The sequence below is a fragment of the Protomyctophum bolini genome, assembly GCF_963924005.1.
Source record: "Protomyctophum bolini genome assembly, chromosome: 10".
Classification (NCBI taxonomy): Eukaryota; Metazoa; Chordata; class Actinopteri; order Myctophiformes; family Myctophidae; genus Protomyctophum; species Protomyctophum bolini.
Genome location: NC_137871.1, coordinates 33,928,154 through 33,950,514, shown reverse-complemented (window position 1 = coordinate 33,950,514; position 22,361 = coordinate 33,928,154). Strand labels below are relative to the sequence as shown.

The 22,361-nt window shown below is 44.6% G+C and overlaps 2 protein-coding genes across 2 annotated transcripts in view; one reads left to right on the top strand and one right to left on the bottom strand.

Moving 5' to 3' along the window:
- The window catches only part of unc5a (unc-5 netrin receptor A), a 254,892-nt gene that overhangs the window by 24,942 nt on the left and 207,589 nt on the right, over nucleotides 1-22,361 (bottom strand). Inside the window, 3 exon segments of the mRNA XM_080774795.1 lie at nucleotides 2,555-2,788; nucleotides 8,738-8,906; nucleotides 9,537-9,624. Coding sequence (XP_080630921.1) covers nucleotides 2,555-2,788; nucleotides 8,738-8,906; nucleotides 9,537-9,624 — 491 coding nt within the window.
- On the top strand, nucleotides 15,848-17,680 carry LOC308322888 (putative aarF domain-containing protein kinase 2; the record flags this gene model as incomplete). The annotated part of the gene is made up of 1 exon (XM_080774377.1): nucleotides 15,848-17,680. One exon carries the CDS (start codon nucleotides 15,848-15,850, stop codon nucleotides 17,678-17,680), a length of 1,833 nt encoding a protein of 610 aa, XP_080630503.1.

The window sequence follows — 22,361 nt, the reverse complement described above, 5'->3', positions numbered from 1 at the left end:
CAGACAGACAGACAGACAGACAGACCCTCATTTAGATGGCTAGCCTCCTGCAGAGCCACATTACTGGTCCGCATCACAATTAACGCTAATGGCAGCTATCGCTATAGTCTAATCATAAACGGCGCATTTTAAAGATAGTGATTAGTGATTAGGGTGCACCTCTCCGGGGAGGTCTAATCTGCGCTCAAAGCGCTTAATGGACCTGCTAAATGAACTTCTCCCTCCATAATGGCACCGAGAGCAGTGGGAAGGCGAGATTACTAAACAGCATGGGCCACTGTTCTAAATCACAGCCTTAAAAAAACTACAAGTCCCAGGAGACACCGTGGCTTACCACAGAACCAGGTTGCACGAGAGAGATGGCCGGGGGATAGAGAGAGAGAGAGAGCGAAAGCAACGCAATGCACTTCAGCGAGTCAAGGGAGCCGCAGAGCATAGCAGCGCTGGAGTCAACAAGCTCAGGTGTCCTTTTTCCTGGCCGAGAGAGAGAGAGAGAGAGAGAGAGAGGTGGTGGGGGCGAGGGAGGGGCCATAGAGAGAGAGAGAGCAAGAAAGAGAGAGTGAGCGAGAGAGCGAGACAGACAGACAGACAGACAGACAGACAGACAGACAGACAGACAGACAGACAGACAGTGTGCGCGCGTGCATGCGAGAGAAAGACAGAGAGAGAGAGAGAGAGCTATTGTGCAGCAGCAGCCTTTCTGCATCCAACAGAGGACACACAAGGTCATTCCAACAAACATCCACACACTGCAGTATAAAACGCCACTAGGTCAACAGATGATCTGAATACATACAGACAGGCCCATTATTACCGTTGTGCAGATAGCACTCTGCACAAACACAAGACTGTGTGATTTATAGCAACAAACACCCCCCCCACCACCACCACCACAGCCACTGTAGAAATGTGCAGCAGTTTGCCATCCGTTTGTGTGCTGCCTGTAGCCTTCATCCTCCTCGCAACCAACCCCACACACACACACACACACACACACACACACACACACACAGAGAGAGAGAGAGAGAGAGAGAGAGACAGACACTGTAGAGAGCTCTCATCTCATCCTCAACTCCCTGTATGTGTTGAGTGCTCATTTCAGAGACTACTGTACTGTACTGTACCCCCCCACACACACACACACACACACACACACACACACAAACCCACTCCTCGTCCATTGACACAGGGTCCCGCCGACATCGGCACGGCGGGACCACCTCTCTACGAGGGGGTCGAGCATTATGGAGCCCTTGAAGTGGGCTGGAGTGTGAATTCAGCCTCTTCTGGCTGTAGTGGGTGGAGGACATTTACACAGAGCACTGGTACTTTACTGGAGTATTTTTGTAGCGGATACATTTCAAAAACAGATGCTGTACGATTGACTCCACTACATTTATAGGAAAATATAAAGTACATGATGAATTAACTATAGCCTACTTATATCAAACAATAGTGAAACATAGCAGATCCAACAATATTTTTAATTTATTATTTTATTACAATTACAATTGTAACACAACAATGCTTTGATAGGGACAAAATGCTTTTAAAAAGGAAATGTACGGTGTCATTCATGCCTTTGAATACTTTTACGTGTACTTTTGGGTTCTTGGATACTGCAGTACTTTAACTCAAGCACACATTTTGACTGAGGAACTTTAACTTGTAGTGGAGTAATCTTATTTTACAAGGGATCTATACTTTTACTCAACTACCGGGGTTGAGTACTTTGTCCACCACTGTTGGAGAGCGAGAGAGAGAGAGAGAGAGAGAGAGAGAGAGAGAGTGGACGAGATCATCAGGGTTGCGGGGAGAGGCTCTCGTTTTAATTTTCTAATTAACCATGCAAATGAAATCTTAACAGGCTACTCAGACGCAGTCCTCAGGGGAGGGGGGAGGGGGCATTAGCACTTGATTATACGCCATCCGCACGGGGAGGAAAAGACGCATCAGGAAATAATATCGTTGCTGTCGAAACCTCTAATCTCTCTAATTTGATTGTCGTTGATCTATACCTGATCACACCACAGCGTCACACAAAAGCAGAAAAGGCTGCAGATCTGCTACTTTCGCTATTTTTTTAATCTATGATTTGAATCGTGAAAAGTAACAGTTTTGAACATATGAGTTTTCCAACCGACAGAGATGATTGCTGTTGAGCAATGAGATGGGTAAATGTCTCGGCCTGCCGAGCACTAGAAATAAATAAAATATCGCCATACTGTATGTGCGTGGAGGCGCACGCACACGGACGCACACACACACACACACACACACACACACACACACACACACACACACACACACACACGGGGAGTGCAAAACATATCTCTCCCCATGCCTTCGGCCTGGTGGAGACAAAAACCATGTGTCTGTTCCCTACTGCAATTCCAATAGTAAGCTGTGTTGTTTTCACCCCATGAAGCAATGGCGGATTCGGACACGCCCCAACATACCCATATGTGCGTCCCAAAGAATGGGTGTCAATTCAAAATATCAATTCGAGGGCCCTTTAACCCGAAGACGCTTGTTTTTTCTTTGAAGCACTGACCTTGAAGACGTCCTGCGTGTCGTCCATGCAATAGACCCTGATGTTGTACTCCAGTGTGGAGCAGTATGCGTCCGAGAAGAGCACCAGCCGCAGGCGCTTGGCCGCGCCCATGTGGAGCGACTCGCCAATCAGGCCGAAGCGGCCCAGCTGCTCCGTGAACACCCGGCACGTCTCCGCCTCCAGCTGGCAGTAGTACGGCTCCGAGGCCAGCTCTTCGCCCATGAGCAGCACGTCCTGAGAGAGGACAAGGTGGGTTGTCACAGTTTGCACAGAATCGTCTAATCACAATTATTTTTGTCATCATAATCGTGTATACTGTACATTCACAAAAAAGCAGAAATAGCTGATCTACAAGATCACAACGCATCACAAAGTGACACGTTGTAAGCTTGTAGATCAGCTATTTCTGCTAGTACACACAGATACACACGTGCACGTGCGCATGCGTGTGCGCTCACACTATGTTAGGGCTACTGTATGTCTTCACCTTTTGGGGAGGTCCTGAGAAAGTTTTCAAAATCTTTCAAGTCTCAAACAATGTATTAAAAAAAAAGAAACGAAGAAAATAAAAACATAGCAAAGAATAGCCGGTTTTGCGAGCTCACAACACCCCATCAATCGGCTAAATAATGCATGAACGAGGTGCTCCATTGACTTGAAAGCAGACTCCGATAGATTCCTGGCAAGAAAGGATGGTAAAATAAAGAGGAATGGTAATACAGTAAATATTGAATGTGAGGGATTTCCGTCAGCCTTCTGAATTTGTTAACAAAGGAGGAGAGAGAGAGAGAGAGAGAGAGAGAGAGAGAGAGAGAGAGAGAGAGAGAGAGAGAGAGAGAGAGAGAGAGAGAGAGAGAGAGAGCGAGCAAGAGCGAGAGCGAGAGCGAGAGAGAGAGAGAGAGAGAGAGAGTGGGGAACTACAAGCTTTGATTATCAAATCACTTTGGCTCTTAAAGCTGACATCTATCACGTTTTATAATGTCTTATACCCACGTTACACTTTATGAGCTTCAGGCAGGGATATTTGTCAACCAGATACTGTAGGTGTCTTCGTTTTTCGCACAATAAAAACAGTACCAAAAACGTAACATTATTAAAAGACAGAAAATAAGTGCAGGTGAGAAACGAAACAATAAACAAGTAGTATTGAAAGAACAAACATAAGGTATGACAAAAAACAATACACGTGTGTGCAGTTGAACGTGTGGGTGCGTGAGTCTGTGTGTGTGTGTGTGTGTGTGTGTGTGTGTGTGTGTGTGTGTGTGTGTGCGCATGTGTACAGTATGCATGCGTGTCCAGTATGTATGCGTGTCTGTGTATACATGCAGAGTAAAGCTACATTATATGGTAGGAGCAAGTGGAGACAGGCCTGGATTGGATGGTCTGGCGCTTCTGGCAGATGCCAGAAGACATAATGGCGTCTTTGGACCTCCTTTTGGACGTCTTTGGGCCGGTGAGAACCACAAATGCCAGAGCCGATATTCGGTGCCAGTCCGTGCCTGAGTGGAGAGGCTTGATTCATCAGGATGGCCCTCAATCTATGTTTAAAGTTACTGAGCGAAGATGAGGAGTATGTGTGTATTCCAGAGTAAAGAACCTCTGTCTTTAATGAAGGACTGGCTATGAGTGGCACGGACGAAGGGAGGATAGAGATGGTCGGATTGTAATCATGAACTTGAGAGTTGGTCTACCCGAAACCAGAGTCTAAGCGCTACATCTCTATGAACTTATTTGCCACTTTTTACTATTTTGAAAAACATTTTAAAATAGTTCAATAGCCGACCTACAAGCTCACAACGTGTCGACGTGGATCGGTTAGTTGAACTATTTTAAAATGTTTTTCAAGAGAGTAAAACATAGCAAAGAATTTAGGGATAAAGGGTAAGGCGCGCCCAAGATAGAGCCATAAATGTCTCAATGGAGGAGTGGGCCCCGCCCCCGGGCACCCAGTTTGTAAAACAGCTGAGGTCTGTTGTTTTGCATTGCAGTGCAACTAGCGAGCTCTTTAATTGGCCAACAAGAGATGAAAGATGGATTAGATCATGGCATGCGTGCTGCCGCACATCTCACACTGTTGTCTTGCAAAAAGAACACCGAGCGCAGCATCCGTGTCAGCCCATGCATCAGCCAGAACAGCAGACTGACTCAGCATCGCTTCCCGTCACCGCGAGAGACCATTTTTATCAGATCATTTTTGACGACGCTCCCTCCGCCAGTCTAATTTGACGGGGATAAATTGGGGACCCGAGGTGACAACATTTTCTTCTAAAATGCCATCATGCCAGTTAACTGACTCTTCCTATTAGCCAATCAAGCTGAAGAGAGCGCTGCCTCCTGCCAAGCATCCCGGCGAGCACTTCCGTCAGCATGCCCCCTCCCTCCCTCCCTCCCTCCCCCCACCATCGATTCAACCAGACACAGTTCACTTCCATGGAATTAGTATCGACACCATTCATTTCCTATGCAACCGCAAGCCCAGTGTCACTTTTTCATCTTCTTAATATTTCGGTGACTGCAGCTACAGCGTGATGTGGCTCAATTACTCTGCCGCTCAATATCCACGCACGCACACGCACACGCACACACACACACACACACACACACACACACACACACACACACACACACACACACACACACACACACACACACACACACACACACACACACACACACACACACACACTTTTCATCCTCTCCTCTCCTCATTCTCTATCTTTACATCGGTCTTTCGACTATTTCCTTATCGGAACCACTCTCTCGTTTCCAATATCCCCTCGTACCTCTCATCATTGTGTTTCGCAAAAATCTACTTCTCCATTTTCTCTCTGCCTCTTCAACTTCCACCGTGATCGTTTGTGTTGGCTCACTTCCAGTGGTGGAAAGTAACTAGTACATTTACTCAAGTGCTGTAATTACGTTTTTTTACTTTAGTATTTCCATTTTATCCACTACATTTCAGAGGCAAACATGTACTGCACTTTTACTACACTACAATTATTTTAAAACTTTAGTTTTAGTACTTCATCATCCAGGAACCACTTCAGCCTTAAATATACTTTTAATTTTACTTTAGGGATAGTTCAAGTTCACCCAAAAAATGACTTATTTTCTTATCAATTACCCACACCATGGAGCATTGTATCCGGTATATGGTAGGAGACTTAAATGAGACTCTTTGAGTCTCATATCGGATGGGATCCGTTCATAATTCAGACTCCGCATTAGTCCGACAACGCAGCATTGCGTGCGGTTAGGGTTAGGGACAGGGTTAGTAATGGGGCGAGTCGGACCAAGGCGAAATAATTACGCTGACTCCTACCGTATACACTGCTTCATACACTCTGCGTCAATGTATTGGTTTAGGAATGCGGATATTTAAAAAATACTTCTTCTGTAAAGAATTGGGAGTAGTGCTTCCATCAATGCTCATCTGTACAACGGGCCCTGTCCTGGTCTTGTGGTGGCCGCTGGGCTATATTTGGGCCAAGGCCGATGATTAAAAGTGCTGGTCTAACCTCTGCCTCAGACAGGGCCAATCCATCCCACAGACACCCTACCACCACCACCACACGCAGCCAGGCTGAATTATTTATGCACAATATCGAACATGAAAGAGGACCTACTCTCACTCCCAAGCCCTTTCCAATCTCTCCGGATTGTGCGTGAGTGTGTTTAGTTGTATACGGTATGTGTGTGTGTCGTAATGCGTTGTGTGCGTGAGTGTGTTTAGTTGTATACTGTATGTGTGTGTGTCGTCATGCGCTGTGTGCGTGAGTGTGTATAGTTGTATATGGTATGTGTGTGTGTCGTCATGCGTTGTGTGCGTGAGTGTGTTTAGTTGTATACTGTATGTGTGTGTGTCGTCATGCGTTGTGTGCGTGAGTGTGTTTAGTTGTATACTGTATGTGTGTGTGTCGTCATGCGTTGTGTGCGTGAGTGTGCAGGCGTGCCCACATGTGTTCACAGCAGTGGTGGAAGAAGTACTTAAATAGTAAACTTAAATTAAGGTACAAAGGTTTTGGCATCAAAATATACTATACAGTATATAAATATAAAAAAAACTTTAAAGAAAAGGAAAGATTTTTTATTTTCTTACTACTACTACTACTACTACTACTACTAAAATAGCCTAATACCAGTAAGTATAACATTGGTCTTATTATTATTGGTTAATGTATAATAATAATAATAATAATAATAATAATAATCTGAAGGTGAGTAAAGTAGAAGTATACATGAAAAGTACAGTACTGAGTGAGTACTGTTTACTTTCCACCAATGATTTAAGGCATACTGCTGTACAAAAACAAACCAAACTAAATAATCATGCATGGTTCTAACCTATATCCGAGTGGAACCGCCGTGCACTTCTGCAACTGTTTCATGTACAGTATATTTTCATAGAGAGACGGAAAACTGGGAGAAGTCAGTTAATTGGAGGCAACGTCACAACGTTCACAGATGGGTCAAGGAGCACTCAGGGGAGAGCTGTGGGGAGGAGGAACAGTAATTTGCCCGGAGAACCAACAAAATACGACCGATTTCGTAGAAAAATAAAACACGTTGCTTAGCAACTCAGCCGGAGACCAGGCAGGCAGTGCGTGCAAGCCTTTTGTTCCATCCCAACAGGAACAAACCACACTGCCGGTCTCATAAAAGCCCTTCAGAGTTTTGACGTGAGCTGGGCTACAATCACCACTTCAATCCAAAGCACGTCCGCTGGCTGCGTTCTGCAACGGCTTTGCTTTATTTTATGCTGGAGTTCCAAGCAAAAGTCCTGAAAGTTCAGCCTTTCCCTTTGAAAAAAAAAGCAGTCAAGTGCTCTGCTTTGGGGTAGTAAGCAAAGTACAATCAGTCCTGCAATTGGGCAGAAACTCTTATCTCCATAATTATCTTAAAGATCCTTGGATCCTTGTTTGTTCCGAAAAATATATAAAAAAAACAAAAAAAAAACATGGCCCCTATTAGAAGGACAGTATCAGTCACCAGAACCAAGGATGGGTGTTTGATGATTCGACCATGGTTAAAATGGAGTTTGAACTAACTTACAATGGGTTTGTATAGGAAGGGGACGTGGCATCTAAAATGAATATCAAATATCTAAATACTGAATCAAGCAACTTAAAAACTGTCTGGGGTGTTCACAAAAGCCTGAGTAGATGATGAAATTGAGTCCACTTCAATTCGGCATAGAGTAGCGCAAACATTGCTCACTCTGCTGATTTCTGATCGTCTGCACCTTTGTTAAATTGACACATGAAATGGCCCAAAATGTTTTGAAACATCCCTTGAAGTTATTTGTCATATCTGCCCTGTGCAAATGTTTATGAAGCCTAAAAAGGCAAATATAGATCACATTTGTATTCACCATGATCCATAATGATCATGAATAATGAACATAATATAATGTTCAATGCCCGAAGAACACAATTCAATCGTTAAATAAGCAATTATTTGTTTGACCATTAACCCATTTAGACCTGAGGCCGATTTTTTTTTTAAACAGTTTTCTGAAAAAACTATGTTTCTATGTCAGTGGTGCTCAACCTTTTTCATTTCAAGGACCCCCAGAATTATCTGGATTTGGCTGCTATCCATAGCTAAAGTATAACATGATGCTTAATCCATTTAGGCCTGAAAAAAATGTCTTCTAAATCCTGACAGTTTTCTGAAATACCTACAGTATGTTTCTAGGCCTATATCACTCAATATTTCATGTCAAGGACCCCAAAAATGATCTGTAATTGGCCTCCGACCCCCATCTGAAAATATGTTGTTCCATGGACCCTCCAGAAGCAAAGATTGGAGTTAGAAACGTTCGTTCTGACAAAATATACTCCACATTTTCACGATTTTTCAAAAATAGCAGACCTACAAGCTCGTAGCGTGCCACTCGGTGGCGTGCTATGAGCTTGTAGATCTGCTATTTTTCAATAGCTAAATTATAACATAATGTTTAAAACACCAAAAAGGGTTCCCGCCCAAAATAGGTTAAAACACCAAAAGGGTTTCCCGCCCAAAATGGGTTAAAACACCAAAAGGGTTTCCCGCCCAAAATGGGTTAAAACACCAAAAGGGGTTCCCGTCCAGAATGGGTTAAAACACCAAAAGGGGTTCCCGTCCAGAATGGGTTCATGGTCAAAGTAAGTGTGACACATGTAGCCACTAGAGGTGCCTCACCTCCCACGCGCCCTCGTAGCTCTGCTTCTTGAGCCGCACGGCCCAGTTCTCCGGGCAGGCGTCGCAGCAGTGGTCCATGCTGAGGATGACGGGCCGGGTCAGGACCACCCCCGGAGGCCCACAGCTCACGATGGGGCTCAGCAGCGTCTGGCAGCCCGCCAAGGGTAACCTGTGGAGGGGCAAAACGGAATCAGAGGCAACACGGGGGCAAGAGGGAGCCATGAGGTGAATGAGTGGTTAATGGAGGTACAGGAGGGAGATGGAGCAGGGCTGTTTTCTCAAAGCTTTTCATGCCATGGAAACATGCCAACACATAGGTGAACACATAGGCGAACACGTCCCTTGGAGTGGTTGCACCACTCAAAAAACTAAAAACAGAGCATGAATCGATTCAGGCGTGTTCATGGAGGTTAGCACTTCTGCATTTTGGGCTCTATGAGTTGCACCCCTACAGTAATGTGATGGGAGAACAAAATAAATTAATAAACGAGGAAAATTTTAAATAAAGGCCTGCTGAGGTGACTTCAACCAAGTGGTGATGACTTAAATAGTGCACATCCTGGTAAAAAAGGCTATGTTATTTATTTACATTCCCTCCTGGCTGCCACAGCGCTGTAGTACCGCACACGCGCACACGCACGCGCACAAGCACACACACACACACACACACACACACACACACACACACACACACACACACACCTTAGGCCTTTCCTAATGCACTAGCGAGAGCATCAGAACAAACAGCCTGGCAGCTTCCAGGGAAGACTGCCAGTTAGGCGGCGTTAAAGAGACCCACCTTAAATCTTCCTTCCGCTGAGCAGTGAGGTAAATCTCATAGATCTTCCCTCTGGGGATGGCCTCAGGAGGAATGAGCATGCTGATTCCTAATGCAAATAACAACAGAAGGAGGGAGGGAGAGTGAGTACATGTAATGTGTGTGTGTGTGTGTGTGTGTGTGTGTGTGTGTGTGTGTGTGTGTGTGTGTGTGTGTGTGTGTGTGTGTGTGTGTGTGTGTGTGTGTGTGTGATAGAAAGAGAGAGGGAGTGCGAGAGAGGCTCAATTAAATCTCACTGAACAATGTTTTTCCTCGTACAAAAGGCAGGTAAAAAAAAAAACAGATCCCTCCTGAAGGTCACCATACTGTAGGTAAACTACCGCCAATTTGAGCTAGAAAATACATTGTGATATTTGGCATACAGTAGCTTGTAAGAGCCTAGATGCTGCAATACAAGCCATTGTTCTCGCATTAATAACACATAAAATAAAACATTTGTTTCAAATGACCAAACCTGCCTGGTTTCCTGAACAGTCCTTCTCTGAGACACATACAGACTGAATAGACAAACATGCCATATTATAATGAGCATTAGTGAGGAAGATATGTTGAACATGGGTGAAGTGCTCCAATGCGTTGCATGTTCAAGGTTCACTTTCATGTAAGCTTGTAGGTCGGCTAAAAGAAGGAGACATTTGTACTTTTACCGTGGTAATATGAGTATATATTGATAGTATATACTATTGATTCTTAAATATATATATATATATATATATATATATATATATATATATATATATATATATAATATAGGCCTTTTACTTTTATAAGAGAATATTTATATTGCAGTATTTATATTCCGAGTACTTCTTTCCGCAACTGCCACCAAGTACAGAAGCTGCAGATCTGTGTGCAGCGCCCGCCAAGGCGAGCAAATAAGTGTCCCCGTGGTCACTGAGACAAAAAGCTTTAAAAGTCCTCCGTCTGGCACCGACTTGAGAAACTGAGAGTTTGACAAACCACAGAACGAGAGTTATACGGCAAGAAAACTGGCACTTCCCCCGGAGAGCAGTGAAATGCACCTCGGAGAGAGAGAGAGAGAGAGAAGCTATCTTTAGGCAGTTGCCGAGTGTTGTGCCAATTTGTGCTGTGTGATTTCTCCCGGCGAAACTATCCACTTAGAGTCTCATTTAAGATGCACAACAAACACGCAAATATAATGTGAAGCACATCTTAAAGTGTCCCCGGATTGTTAGCTTTGGTCTCCGTTCCCCCGTATAAAGCATCTGTTTGAATAAGCCAAGGAGTGCATGAGCGGTGCTGGTAACGGGTGTCTGGTAGTCATAAAGCATGTCTTCTGTGTTACTCATCTAAATGTTTTAACTGGCCCGTGAGGAGAGCAAATCTCCTCGCCAGCATGAAAACATGCTAGAGTCCAAAGTGAGAAGATTGCTGCCAGTGTGTGCCCAACGCTGGCTGCGAGTTAATCCATGCATACGATGACTATAAGCGGTCGAAAACGATCAACGGAGAATAGAGAGCGAGAAGGGGGGGGAGGGGGGGGTGTTGTGTTGCCGGGAGACCACTATAAAGACCATTTCTCCTCTCTGGACTTACATACGAGCATACTGGCACTGCCATGTTGCTGCCATTTGACCGTGTTAATCAGCGCGGCGCACGGACACGGACCTTGCCAGAAAACACTCTCTTCCAAGCACAATTATATAAGCACGGTGCTCGGCTAATATGGAGCGGCACGGCGAAAAGAAGGGGATGAATAATGGCTGACCCTCTCATCTCTCTTATCAAAAGTCTCTGCTAATGGCATATCTCTGTACGGTATCTCTGGCTGTGCTGTTGGCACACACAACTATCAAAGTGAAATGTACATGCTGTACAGAATCATGCGTCAGCGAGCACATACAGTACATATTTAACCTGCATGGCAGTAATTGAGTGGCCTATTTGGCATAATTTCCTTCCATTTGAGGGTTCCTTTTTGTACAGTGTCCTTTGTTACGTCATTATCTCCGCCAGGTCGGATCAGCTGGGGACAGGGATTATGTTTCCGCCCCTGTCCGTCCGAGTGACCGTCTGTGAACAGCCAATGTCCAGCAGAGTGAGTTTGGACAAGCAACAGAGCCGATCTGTTGTGTTGGCCAATCAAGGGAAGCCGATGACTGTGATGACTGACTCCTTACACTTACAGTATATGGCTAATGTACTGTATGTGCTACCCCTGTGCTATACACCACAGTGTTCACATACACAGCAGTGTGTTCAGCAAACAGTTAGCTTGTATGTCTGTTTATGTTTTTTGAGGGGCTATGGACAGCTTTGAGGGTTTGTGCCCTTTTTTGTACAGTGTACAGTATGTGGACCATGGTGACATTGATCAATTCTTGCTAAAAAAAAAGGCTTCTAATATATTATTTATGCCTCAAAATCTTTAAATCGCACACTATTAAGGCAACCGGCCGGTTCCACGCACTGCACAAGGTGCCCTTTTTTCACTTGAGCACCTGCCCCTCTAAATGTCTGTGCACGCCACTGCAGACAAATAACTGTAAAACATTAAAATGCCCTGGTTTTAAACGTCACCACCAAATTGTCCCGTTTTCACCACAGTTACACATTTATGTTGGACTTATGACTCGATAAAACTTGATACTCTCCCCATTGATAAAAAGTAATTTTTAAAAGTGTATAGTGAATAAAGTCCTGCTTGTTACATCATATCATTCCCTCTGTAAATGGCTCCTGCACAGTTTGCGTGTAGACAGTCATTTTCTGCACCATTTCTCTTGTCTAGCACATTGAAATTGCATGAATATATATGTATTATTGATCATATTTTTCTCTGCTAACCCCTCCCGCGAAATACTCTTTTATCACACACATTTGCACACAATGCTCTCAAGCTTTTTAACGTTTAATCCATTTGACATATACATGTATAGGTCATGTATTATGGAAAGAAATGTAGTATTACGGTAATATTATAGTACTATGGTAATAATATAATAGTATGGAAAAGCTGTCTGAGCCTCTGAGCAAGGCAACTTGCTCAGAGGCAGAGAGTGACAGAGTCTGGAGCAGTGGACGTTCAGTGGGGAAGAACAGGTCAGCTCCATATATGGAGATCTAAGGGTTTGAAGTCAGATGTATAATATTGAGGCCAATATTGATGACATCAGGGATCTACATATAAGGGCATTCCCATATACTGTATAGGCTTAATATTGATGACATCAGGGATCTCCATCCCTGATGATGTCACGTGGCATGACCATATATGGCGTGGGGTGACGGATGGACGGACTGACTGACGGGAAATGCACGTTTTCATAGGAAATGCGAACAAATTCCAGGATTCTCTACGAATCTGTCCTGTTGCCCAAGTATGACAATGCCTGACGTCATATACCTGACATAATAGTACTTTTAGTATTCGTCACTGCGAAGGTAATAGTTGTAACCTTACATAACGCGCTACATGTTAACATTACACAAAACTGCGCCAGCTTGGCTATCCTTGAATGCCATTAGATGACACAGGCGTGTTCAGTATACAGTGTAGCAACACATCAGGATCATAATGCCTAAATTGTAAATGCCTAAATTATAATATGAGGATCAACTTGCTTCAGTTACTTAACTCATAGAATGCTGAAAGCGTTTTTAAACGTTTTATTATAGCCAAGCGCAAGAAGCGCATAACGTTTTTATACGTTTTATGGTCCAAAAAACGTTTTTTTATTGATTACTATAGTTCAACTATATTTGCGCCCGGACAACTCATAATGTAACACCGATCGGCTCTAAAAAGAGTTAAAACCCCCCCCTGCTGAAAAGAGGTGTTGGTCTGAGAAGCGTCTGGCACCGCCTATTGGTTGGTCTATGCGAGGACGTACGACGTATTGGAGACGGCCGTCCGGCATAGACCAACGCAGATGTCAGGGGATCTAAAATGGATGGGACAATGCTCTTGTTTGTGTGAATACACTCGATTCCCCCTCCCCTCCTGTTTCTACATGGTTTCTCCCGAGGGAGAATGGTGGGGGGGGGGGGTCTCTTCCTCTTGGATCGCATTGGCAGTTCCCCCCCCACTCCCGAGTCCCCACTGCTTTCAACTGCAAGGCTTGCACTCACTCTCATTCTCGGAACAAGATACAACGCGATTTGCTCTCTGCCCGTATATAAACCTGCAACGATCGGCATTTGATTTCATAACGTAACGTTTGCCAGACACATGTGGAGTTAGTCATGGACAGATTGCACATCATTATCGAGGGCCCGCCATGATACGTTGGTCGCTGATCGCAAGCCGTACTGCTGCTGCGCTGCTCGCATCCAACCATCCAATCCACCCCCCTTTCTCGTTACAACAGGCTATTATAAACTCACCGTCGAGCAGCCTGCCCTGCACCTAATGTGATAAAATGAACGGCAGGACAAAATCGGATCGATTATTATCTGTCTATCAGCAACATACGGGTGTTTGTCTTGCAACGACAGGTGGTGCTTTCTCGTTTTTTTTCTTCCAAATACGTTGACGTGCTGCTGCCGCATCCATCTCGTTGTTTTTCTTGTTTTTTTTCCCAAACATGTCCAGACACAATCCGATCCAGTCTCGCGTCTCACCTTATAGATACGCGAGACTGGATCGATGAGGTTAGTGGTATGTCTGGACATGTTTGGAGCGGCACACGACAATCGACAATAATGTTGATTATGCAAGATAATTTCCTCAAAGCCTAGTTGCCCCCCCCCCCCCCCGTTACTGCGATTGTTTGTAGCTCGAATCACAGAATGAGTTCAATGAGCGTAGGGAGAGGGCACATATGGGGCTACGATTGAAGAAAGTTTCCAAGTCCGTTTTATGATCAGATAATGTGCATCAAGACTCTCTGCTTTCATAAGAAAAAAACTAATACTGTAATTGCGAATGCAATGAGCACTTACTATGAGACCTAGCAGATCACGTCTGTCTGTCTGTCTGTCTGTCTGTCTGTCTGTCTGTCTGTCTGTGTGTGTGTGTGTGTGTGTCTGTCTGTCCCGCTTACTGTATATGTGGACCTGGCCCTTTTGTGCCCATATATGGAGCTGAGTGATTTGTGAGTCATGGTGACATGAGTGTGATGGCGTCTTTTGTGACCATATATGGAGCTGGCGTGGTCCAAGCACTAACTATGACACCCTGCAGATCATGTCTGTAATTTATTCTAATTGTTATTGCAATTTACGATCTGCGTTCGCCTTCCGCGTTCGCGCGTCTTACTCGTAATAATAAAAATCACACCCCTGTGAAGTGAGCAGTGCAATGTTGTGAAGTGAGCAGTGCAACATTGCACTGCTCACTTCACTGGGGTGTGATTTCTATTATTATTACAGTATTAGTATTTTTCTTATGAAAGCAGAGAGTATTCTGTTTCATACGGTATATAGTATGTACATGTCGCTATAGGCCTTATTTTGTGAATATTTAGTTGTTAGGTCCATGCTCTCTAAAATTATCTTTTTCAGAGAACTTTAGAGATGGCATGGGCCTGAATAACTATTATTCACAAAATAAGGCCTATAGCGACATGTACATACTATATACCGTATGAAACAGTCGACTCTCTGCTTTCATAAGAAAAATACTAATACTGTAATAATAATAAAAATCACACCCCTGTGAAGTGAGCAGTGCAATTGCACTGCTCACTTCACAGGGGTGTGATTTTTCTGGGTGGTATTTTTCTTATGAAAGCAGAGAGTCTACTGTTTCATACGGTATATAGTATGTACATGTCGCTATAGGCCTTATTTTGTGAATAATAGTTCTTCGGGTCCATGCCTTCTCTAAAGTTCTCTGGTGGGCGCAAGCTGCATTCAATAGCCAATTAGTGACAAACTGTATATGTGTACAATGTGTACTGTTTTCCTCCTAAAAGTAGACATTCAGGGCTTTCATTCGGTATATGGTTTGTATAGGATATTATTTGTGCTCAATTTTATATCGGTCTTTTGAACTAAAAAAACTGAACTGAAATGTCTGTCAACTTCAGGCCTCCATATCTCTGTTGTTTTTTTTCACAAGCAGCGTGCAGGCAAAAGCAGGTGTTAGAAAAAGGTCAATATCTCCAGAATGGAAGATGGTAGAATCATAATTTTTTTTTTAAATTGAAGTGGACAAGTTGGGCTTTCTTTTTATTTATGCGATTGTGATTCTCGCTATAAGAGGCCCCTCGCTGTGGGCCCCCCAAAAAGTTCAAAAAGCCCATGTTAAGCCTTCAGCACCAGTAAGCCAGGGTCCGCTAGAACCTGTAGCAGTCTATGTGTTAACAATGGCTGCCTGTAGTGCCAGATCCATCTTCAGCCTGAGGTTCACTGTTCAGAAAGCAAGAGCGTTTACAAGATTCACACTGCTCCACAGTCCAAGAACATGTTTATCCCAACGTCACTACATTCTAATCCGGATCCCTAAAATGACATTGTTTTGCTTGGGTGCATTGAGTGTGTCTCCCTGCATGGCCATGTGCCAGGGAACGCTTAACACACCACAGACCACAGGGAAGAAACGTGTAGCCCGAGTCCAGGTTGATAAACTTGTTTTCTGCTTGCGCCTCAGCCTCCGGGCACTGGTGCTGCTTCTCAGATTTGCCCCCCTTCTCCTCCTCTACCCCCTGACATGGGTCTCCTCTCGCTGGGCGTCCTGCTGGCTGGATGCCCTGCTGTGGTTGACGGAGACCTCTGGCGTTACCTTCATCAAGCTGGGCCAATGGGCCAGCAGCCGGCGGGACGTCTTCTCCCAGGACTTCTGTGAGCGCTTCTCCAGGCTCCACGCCAAGGCACGCCCCCACTCCTGGGACCACACAGAGCGGCGTCTTTGCCGGGCGTTCGGTGACGGCTGGAGGAAGCTGCTTGTGTTTGAGAGCAAGGAGCCGGTGGGCTGTGGCTGTGTGGCGCAGGTGTACCGAGGCTCGGCCAGGGTGGACGGCGTGGCAGATCGTGCATTTCAGTCAATCCTGAAGGAGATGGAGAGAGGGGAGGATCTACTGGATGCCTGGGAGATCCCTGGTTTCTGGGGAGTGGACAGATCCCTGCGGGGCCTCTGGAGGAAGAAGGGATGTGAGGACCCCCCAGGGAGCCAACACGCAGACATGGAGCATTTCATACCAGTGGCCATCAAGGTGCTCCACCCAGGCGTTAAGAGGCAGGTGGAGATGGACTTGCTGCTGATGAGAGCAGGCAGCCAGTTGCTCAACTGTCTGCCTGGACTTAAATGGCTCAGTCTGCCAGAGATCGTAGAGGAGTTTGGAAAGCTCATGACCGCGCAGACTGACCTCCGCTTTGAAGCAAGGAATATTGAGCGCTTCCAAGAAAATTTTAAGGATGTGGATTCCGTGAAGTTCCCCACTCCGTTGCAACCATTTGTCACCAGGACCATCTTAGTGGAAACCTTTGAAGATAGTGAGCCCATAACCAACTACCTGCGCCCTGGGTTTCCACAGGAGGTGAGGCAGAGAATAGCCAGGATGGGAGTGCAAATCTTGCTAAAGATGGTGTTTGTGGACAACTTTGTCCACGGGGACCTTCACCCTGGAAACATCCTGGTCCAGCATCGAGGGGATGTTCCCGGGGCAGGGGACACGTCCAGCGGCGGTGCTTGCATTCCAGGCGATACCCAGGGCAAGGTAACGCTGACCGACCTGTGGGACACGGTGGTGGTGAGCATCAGGCCGCAGTCAGAACCTCTGCAGTTGGTTCTGCTGGACGCGGGCATGGTGGCCCAGCTTAGTGAGAGGGACCTGGCCAACCTCAGAGCCGTCTTTACCGCAGTGGTGCTACGGCAAGGGGAACGGGTTGCAGAGCTACTCCTGCATCACGCCAGGGCCAACGACTGTCAGGATGTACCCAGGTTCAAGAGGGAGATGGCCGAGCTGGTCAACCACGCCCTCAGAAACACCCTCTCACTGGGAAAGATTCAAGTTGCTGATTTACTCTCCAGAGTCTTTGGCCTTCTCATCACTCACAAGGTGAAGCTGGAGAGTAACTTTGCATCCGTTGTATTGGCCGTCATGGTGCTGGAGGGCTTGGGCAGGTCCCTGGACCCAAATCTGGACATCCTGGAGATAGCTAAGCCCTTACTCCTCAAGAACTGTGCCTCACTACTCTGATTAACGGCTGTATAGAAAGCAAAGATCTGTCCGTTTTCTCAGAGTCCCCTATATACAGTACATGGAGATCTCTGTATCAGTCAATCTGTCTGATTGACGGGCATCATTCCCAACTGACGACCGGTATATGTGAAACTTCTAAAGAATTCTAAATTAGATTATGGAGTTAAGCAATAAAACCTCCCCTTCCTAAGCAGGAAAGTAAAAAACTTTCTAAATGAGAACAATATTTCATTAGGTCTCAGAGCTAACCGTAGCAGAGAAGCATAGCTCTCAATAAGGTGCTTGTTGATGTGAGACGTGCACTGACGTTAATAAGGCATCTGTTGTGGTTGTGCTTGACTTAAGCTCCCTGACCGCCTGTCTGTCTGTAATCAATACATGGACGAGTGATAATGTTATTAAATTAAATGAGGATAAGACAAGAGATAGTATTAGTTGGCCCCAAAGCTAAATGGGATGAGCTCTATAAAACCCTTGGCAACCTGACCTCCTTGATTAAAACAGAATACAGAAGTTGTTACTGTATTTTAGTCTCTGGTTTGAATTCTCAGTCCCATCAAGTAGGTTTGCAACTACTGATCATTTTGTTAGTTTATTAATTATTTATATCGATCACTTTTTTGATTCACTGAATAACCAAGAAGCAATCTACGAAGTAAAACATATATAATTAAAACAGTGTAATGCAAAAATAGCCAATCTACAAGCTTGCTTTTTAAAATTTGTATTGTATTCAATCAATCAATCAATCATTCTCATGATCAATTTAATCAATTATCTCATTTAACTGTTGCACTCCTAGTTATTTTGGAATGTTATTTTAATTCTTAAATCATATATAAATAAAGTGAGATGCTTTCTTCTCAGTAATATTGCCAGAGTACAACCATTCCTAACATGCTTAAAATCTAATACATACTTTTATCCCAAGTAGGTTGGACTACTACAATATGTTCTATTTACAGTCCTTGCCAAAATGTCTGCTGAAAGGTTGCAGCTTAGACAGACAGAAAGAACTCTGCTGCTATAGACTGCAAAAAAATAAATAAAAGAGAGAGAGAGAACACATTGCTCCAGACCAGTATACTCTGGCTCCCTGTGTTTACCACAATTGATTTTAGTCCTCCTACTTGTTTATAAAGCGGGTGTGGGACGGCCCACTTCACAGTCCCTGTTGTTTGGTGTTCGATCCTCTACCTCAGGCTTGCTACATAATGCATGACCATATATGTATTCAATAAAAACTGGAGAAGCAGCTTTCTTCCATTATGCTTATTACGTATTGTACTGTGTATTTACTGAAACCGTCACGAGGCCTTTTGTTTTTGTTGTGTTGATCAGGTCAGGTGCGCCTGATGGGTTACTAATCACTGAAATAACTCTCCCTCATCCTGATGAATACACCAAAACCTTTCAGGCCGGGACCCCTTATGGTTCGTACACACTGCACGATATTTGCTCCGATCATGCTGTCGGGGATCATTTTTTGCACTCGCCGACAAAACTCCCGATCTGATGCAAGATCGGGCTTTGATCGCTCGCTGTGTGCTGTGTGTGAAAGGAGCTGCTCGCTGTGTGTGAAAGGAGCTGCTCGCTGTGTGTGAAAGGAGCTGCTCGCTGTGTGTGAAAGGAGCTGCTCGCTGTGTGTGAAAGGAGCTGCTCGCTGTGTGTGAAAGGAGCTGCTCGCTGTGTGGGAAAGGAGCTGCTCGCTGTGTGGGAAAGGAGCTGCTCGCTGTGTGTGAAAGGAGCTGCTCGCTGTGTGTGAAAGGAGCTGCTCGCTGTGTGTGAAAGGAGCTGCTCGCTGTGTGTGAAAGGAGCTGCTCGCTGTGTGTGAAAGGAGCTGCTCGCTGTGTGGGAAAGGAGCTGCTCGCTGTGTGGGAAAGGAGCTGCTCGCTGTGTGTGAAAGGAGCTGCTCGCTGTGTGTGCTCGCCAAAGCATTTTTATAGCCTTGCCCTTATGTTTTTAATGTTCCCTTTCGATGTTTTTAATGGTGTGTTGTTTCTTCTGCTTTTATTTATTTGCTGTAGCACTTTTGAGATTTCATTCTGACAAATATAAAGTGCGTTATAAATAAAATCCATTATTATTATTATAGTATGAACAGGGTTGCGACCGCGTCCCGAGAAATCCTGTATTACAGCCAATGAGAGAAAGACAGCTGCATGTGCTCACTGCTCACAGCCACCACAGAGCGAGACGATGCAGGGACCCCTTCCACATATCGTATAAAACTGTTGCAGATTACACTTTTTCATAGATTTCATAAATAGCTTCATAGACTTGTTTAATAATAATAATAATAGCTCAAATTTATATAGTGCTTTTCTAAATACCCAAAGCGCTTTACATACAACACTAGGAAGAAAATCAAGTGCAATGTCAAGGATAAACAAGGGATCTTAACCAGACCTCAGCTGGGGAAAGCTATCTTGAAGAGGTGGGTTTTGAGTGAGGTTTTGAAGGAGAGGAAGGAGGAGGCAACTCTGAGATGGTTGGGGAGTGCATTCCAGAGGGAGGGGGCAGAAACATAGAAGGCCCTGTCTCCCCAGGTGCGGTAATTGGCCTTGCGGACCTTCAGGAGGTTGGCTTGTTTGGCAGCACTGTCATCAGTGTTATGTCTGTTTATTTACACATTATCTGTGCCATTAATATGTTGGATTCATGTTAACGTGTATTTTCAGACATCCAATCGCTGAAACCCTCAATACTTTCGCACACTTGACCTCTACAGCAAACCTCGTTGGTGTAGAGGTGCAACACATTGTGAGCTTACAGATGGGCAGTTATACTGTAAGGTGATGGGATGGTTTAGGGGTTTAAAAAATGTATATGGTTGATTTGAATCAAGACCTTTTTTAGACTTTGAAAAACAAAAACAAACTAGTACCAGCAGGAACTTGCAGCCCACATTTTTTAAGGTAAACCGTATACAGAATGTGAGAATACCTTATGTTCACGAGGCTTAATTGTATTCAGCGTCAATCCAGCTTTGTTATACTGTAGCAGCTGCTGAGAACAAGCTCTTACACCCCCTTGTGAAAACATACAAGTCTTGAAGTACAGTAATTAGTAGTAGAAAACCAAATCCTACCCTGGCCCTGAACTATTGTAGTGTGTTGTTGTACAATGTACAGTACATTAGCTGTCTTATCCTAAGCTCCTGTTAATTGGTCCACACACACACATGCACACACATCCATCTAACATCGAATATCTGTGCAATGAAACTATAAAAAAATACACTATATAATTATATATCTATAAGTTTGTGCAACACTGTCACACTCTACGTCTACGCCAGGGGGGCAGTCAGACAGATATTTTGTGAAGCCACTAAGGAAATCGGGACATCCTGAAAGTTCATATAATGGCCTGTTGTGGCGCTGTCATTGGGCCCAAAAAAACCCATATCCAATTTACAATTTACAATTTAGGCATTTAGCAGACGCTCTTAATCCAGAGCGATTTACATTAAGCAAGAACAAAAAGCATGGGGAGTCAAAATAAAAACCAACTAAGAAGAAGGGGGGGGAGTCCCGCCTCGTTGTCTGGGCCAGCCAATGGCCAGCTGGGCCAAAACGGATCTAGAAAGATGGCGATTTACAATACAAGGACTGACTGGCTTCATTTTACGTCCATATCAGACCCGGCGAACGCTTTGTCCATATTTTTTTTACAGTCTGGTCTACGCCAACCCTCAGAACCCTGTTAATTATTGCTATGTATAATTTATAACTCTGACCGTCCAGACATTGTTGTGCATTTCCCCTGCAATCCAATGAGTGAGAATTAATTAATTCTATGCCAAAAAATCACACACGTGTGAACTGAGTGGTGCAATTCCCCCCCCCCCCCCCCCTCTCTCTCTCTCTCTCTCATTAGAGACACAGCACTACCCCTCTCTCTGTTTCTGACGCCCCCTACTGGTATAAATAAGTCACATACTCGTGCTCATTTACACAGGTACACAGGTACACAGGTACACGGACATTGCTGGTTGTAGGAGTGGTTGCACCACTCAAAAAGGGCCTGGGCCATGGCTCAGCGGGCCAGGCACCTTGGCTGGTAATCCAGTCTGGCAGTGTGTTGCGAGTTTGTCTCCCGATCCTGACGGCCTTTACTGCATGTCACCCCCCCCCCATCTCTCTCCACATTTCCTGTCAGACTACTGTCTCTGTCCCTCTATAAAAAAAACGAATAAAATAAAGGCGAAAGCCCAAAAAAAAAGAAGAAAAGGGCCAAAAAGAAGAATAAAAAACAAACGATACAACTTGAACGAACAGTGGGAAGAAGAGGTCTTCTTCATAAGAGTGAAGGAAGTATGAGGCCAGTCTGCTGCCCCCCCCCCCCCCCACCCCACCCCCAGGTTGGCAGAGGAAGTGTAGGTGAAAAATGGGTTGCAAAATCGTGGGATAAAAATTATAGAAAAAAAGAATAAGAGTGAAGGAAAAGGGTGCTTGTCTAATTAAATATGCAGTGCGGCTGTGGGCGACAAGAGTCATTGCATGGAGGCAGTAACTAAATACACTGAGTAACTAAATACACTTACTCAAGTACTGTACAATTTGGAGGTGTTTTTTTTAACTTTACTGGAGTATTTCCAATTTTCATTCTACTCCACTACATCTCAAAGGAAGATTATGCACTTTTACTCCACTATAATTATTTGAAAACATTA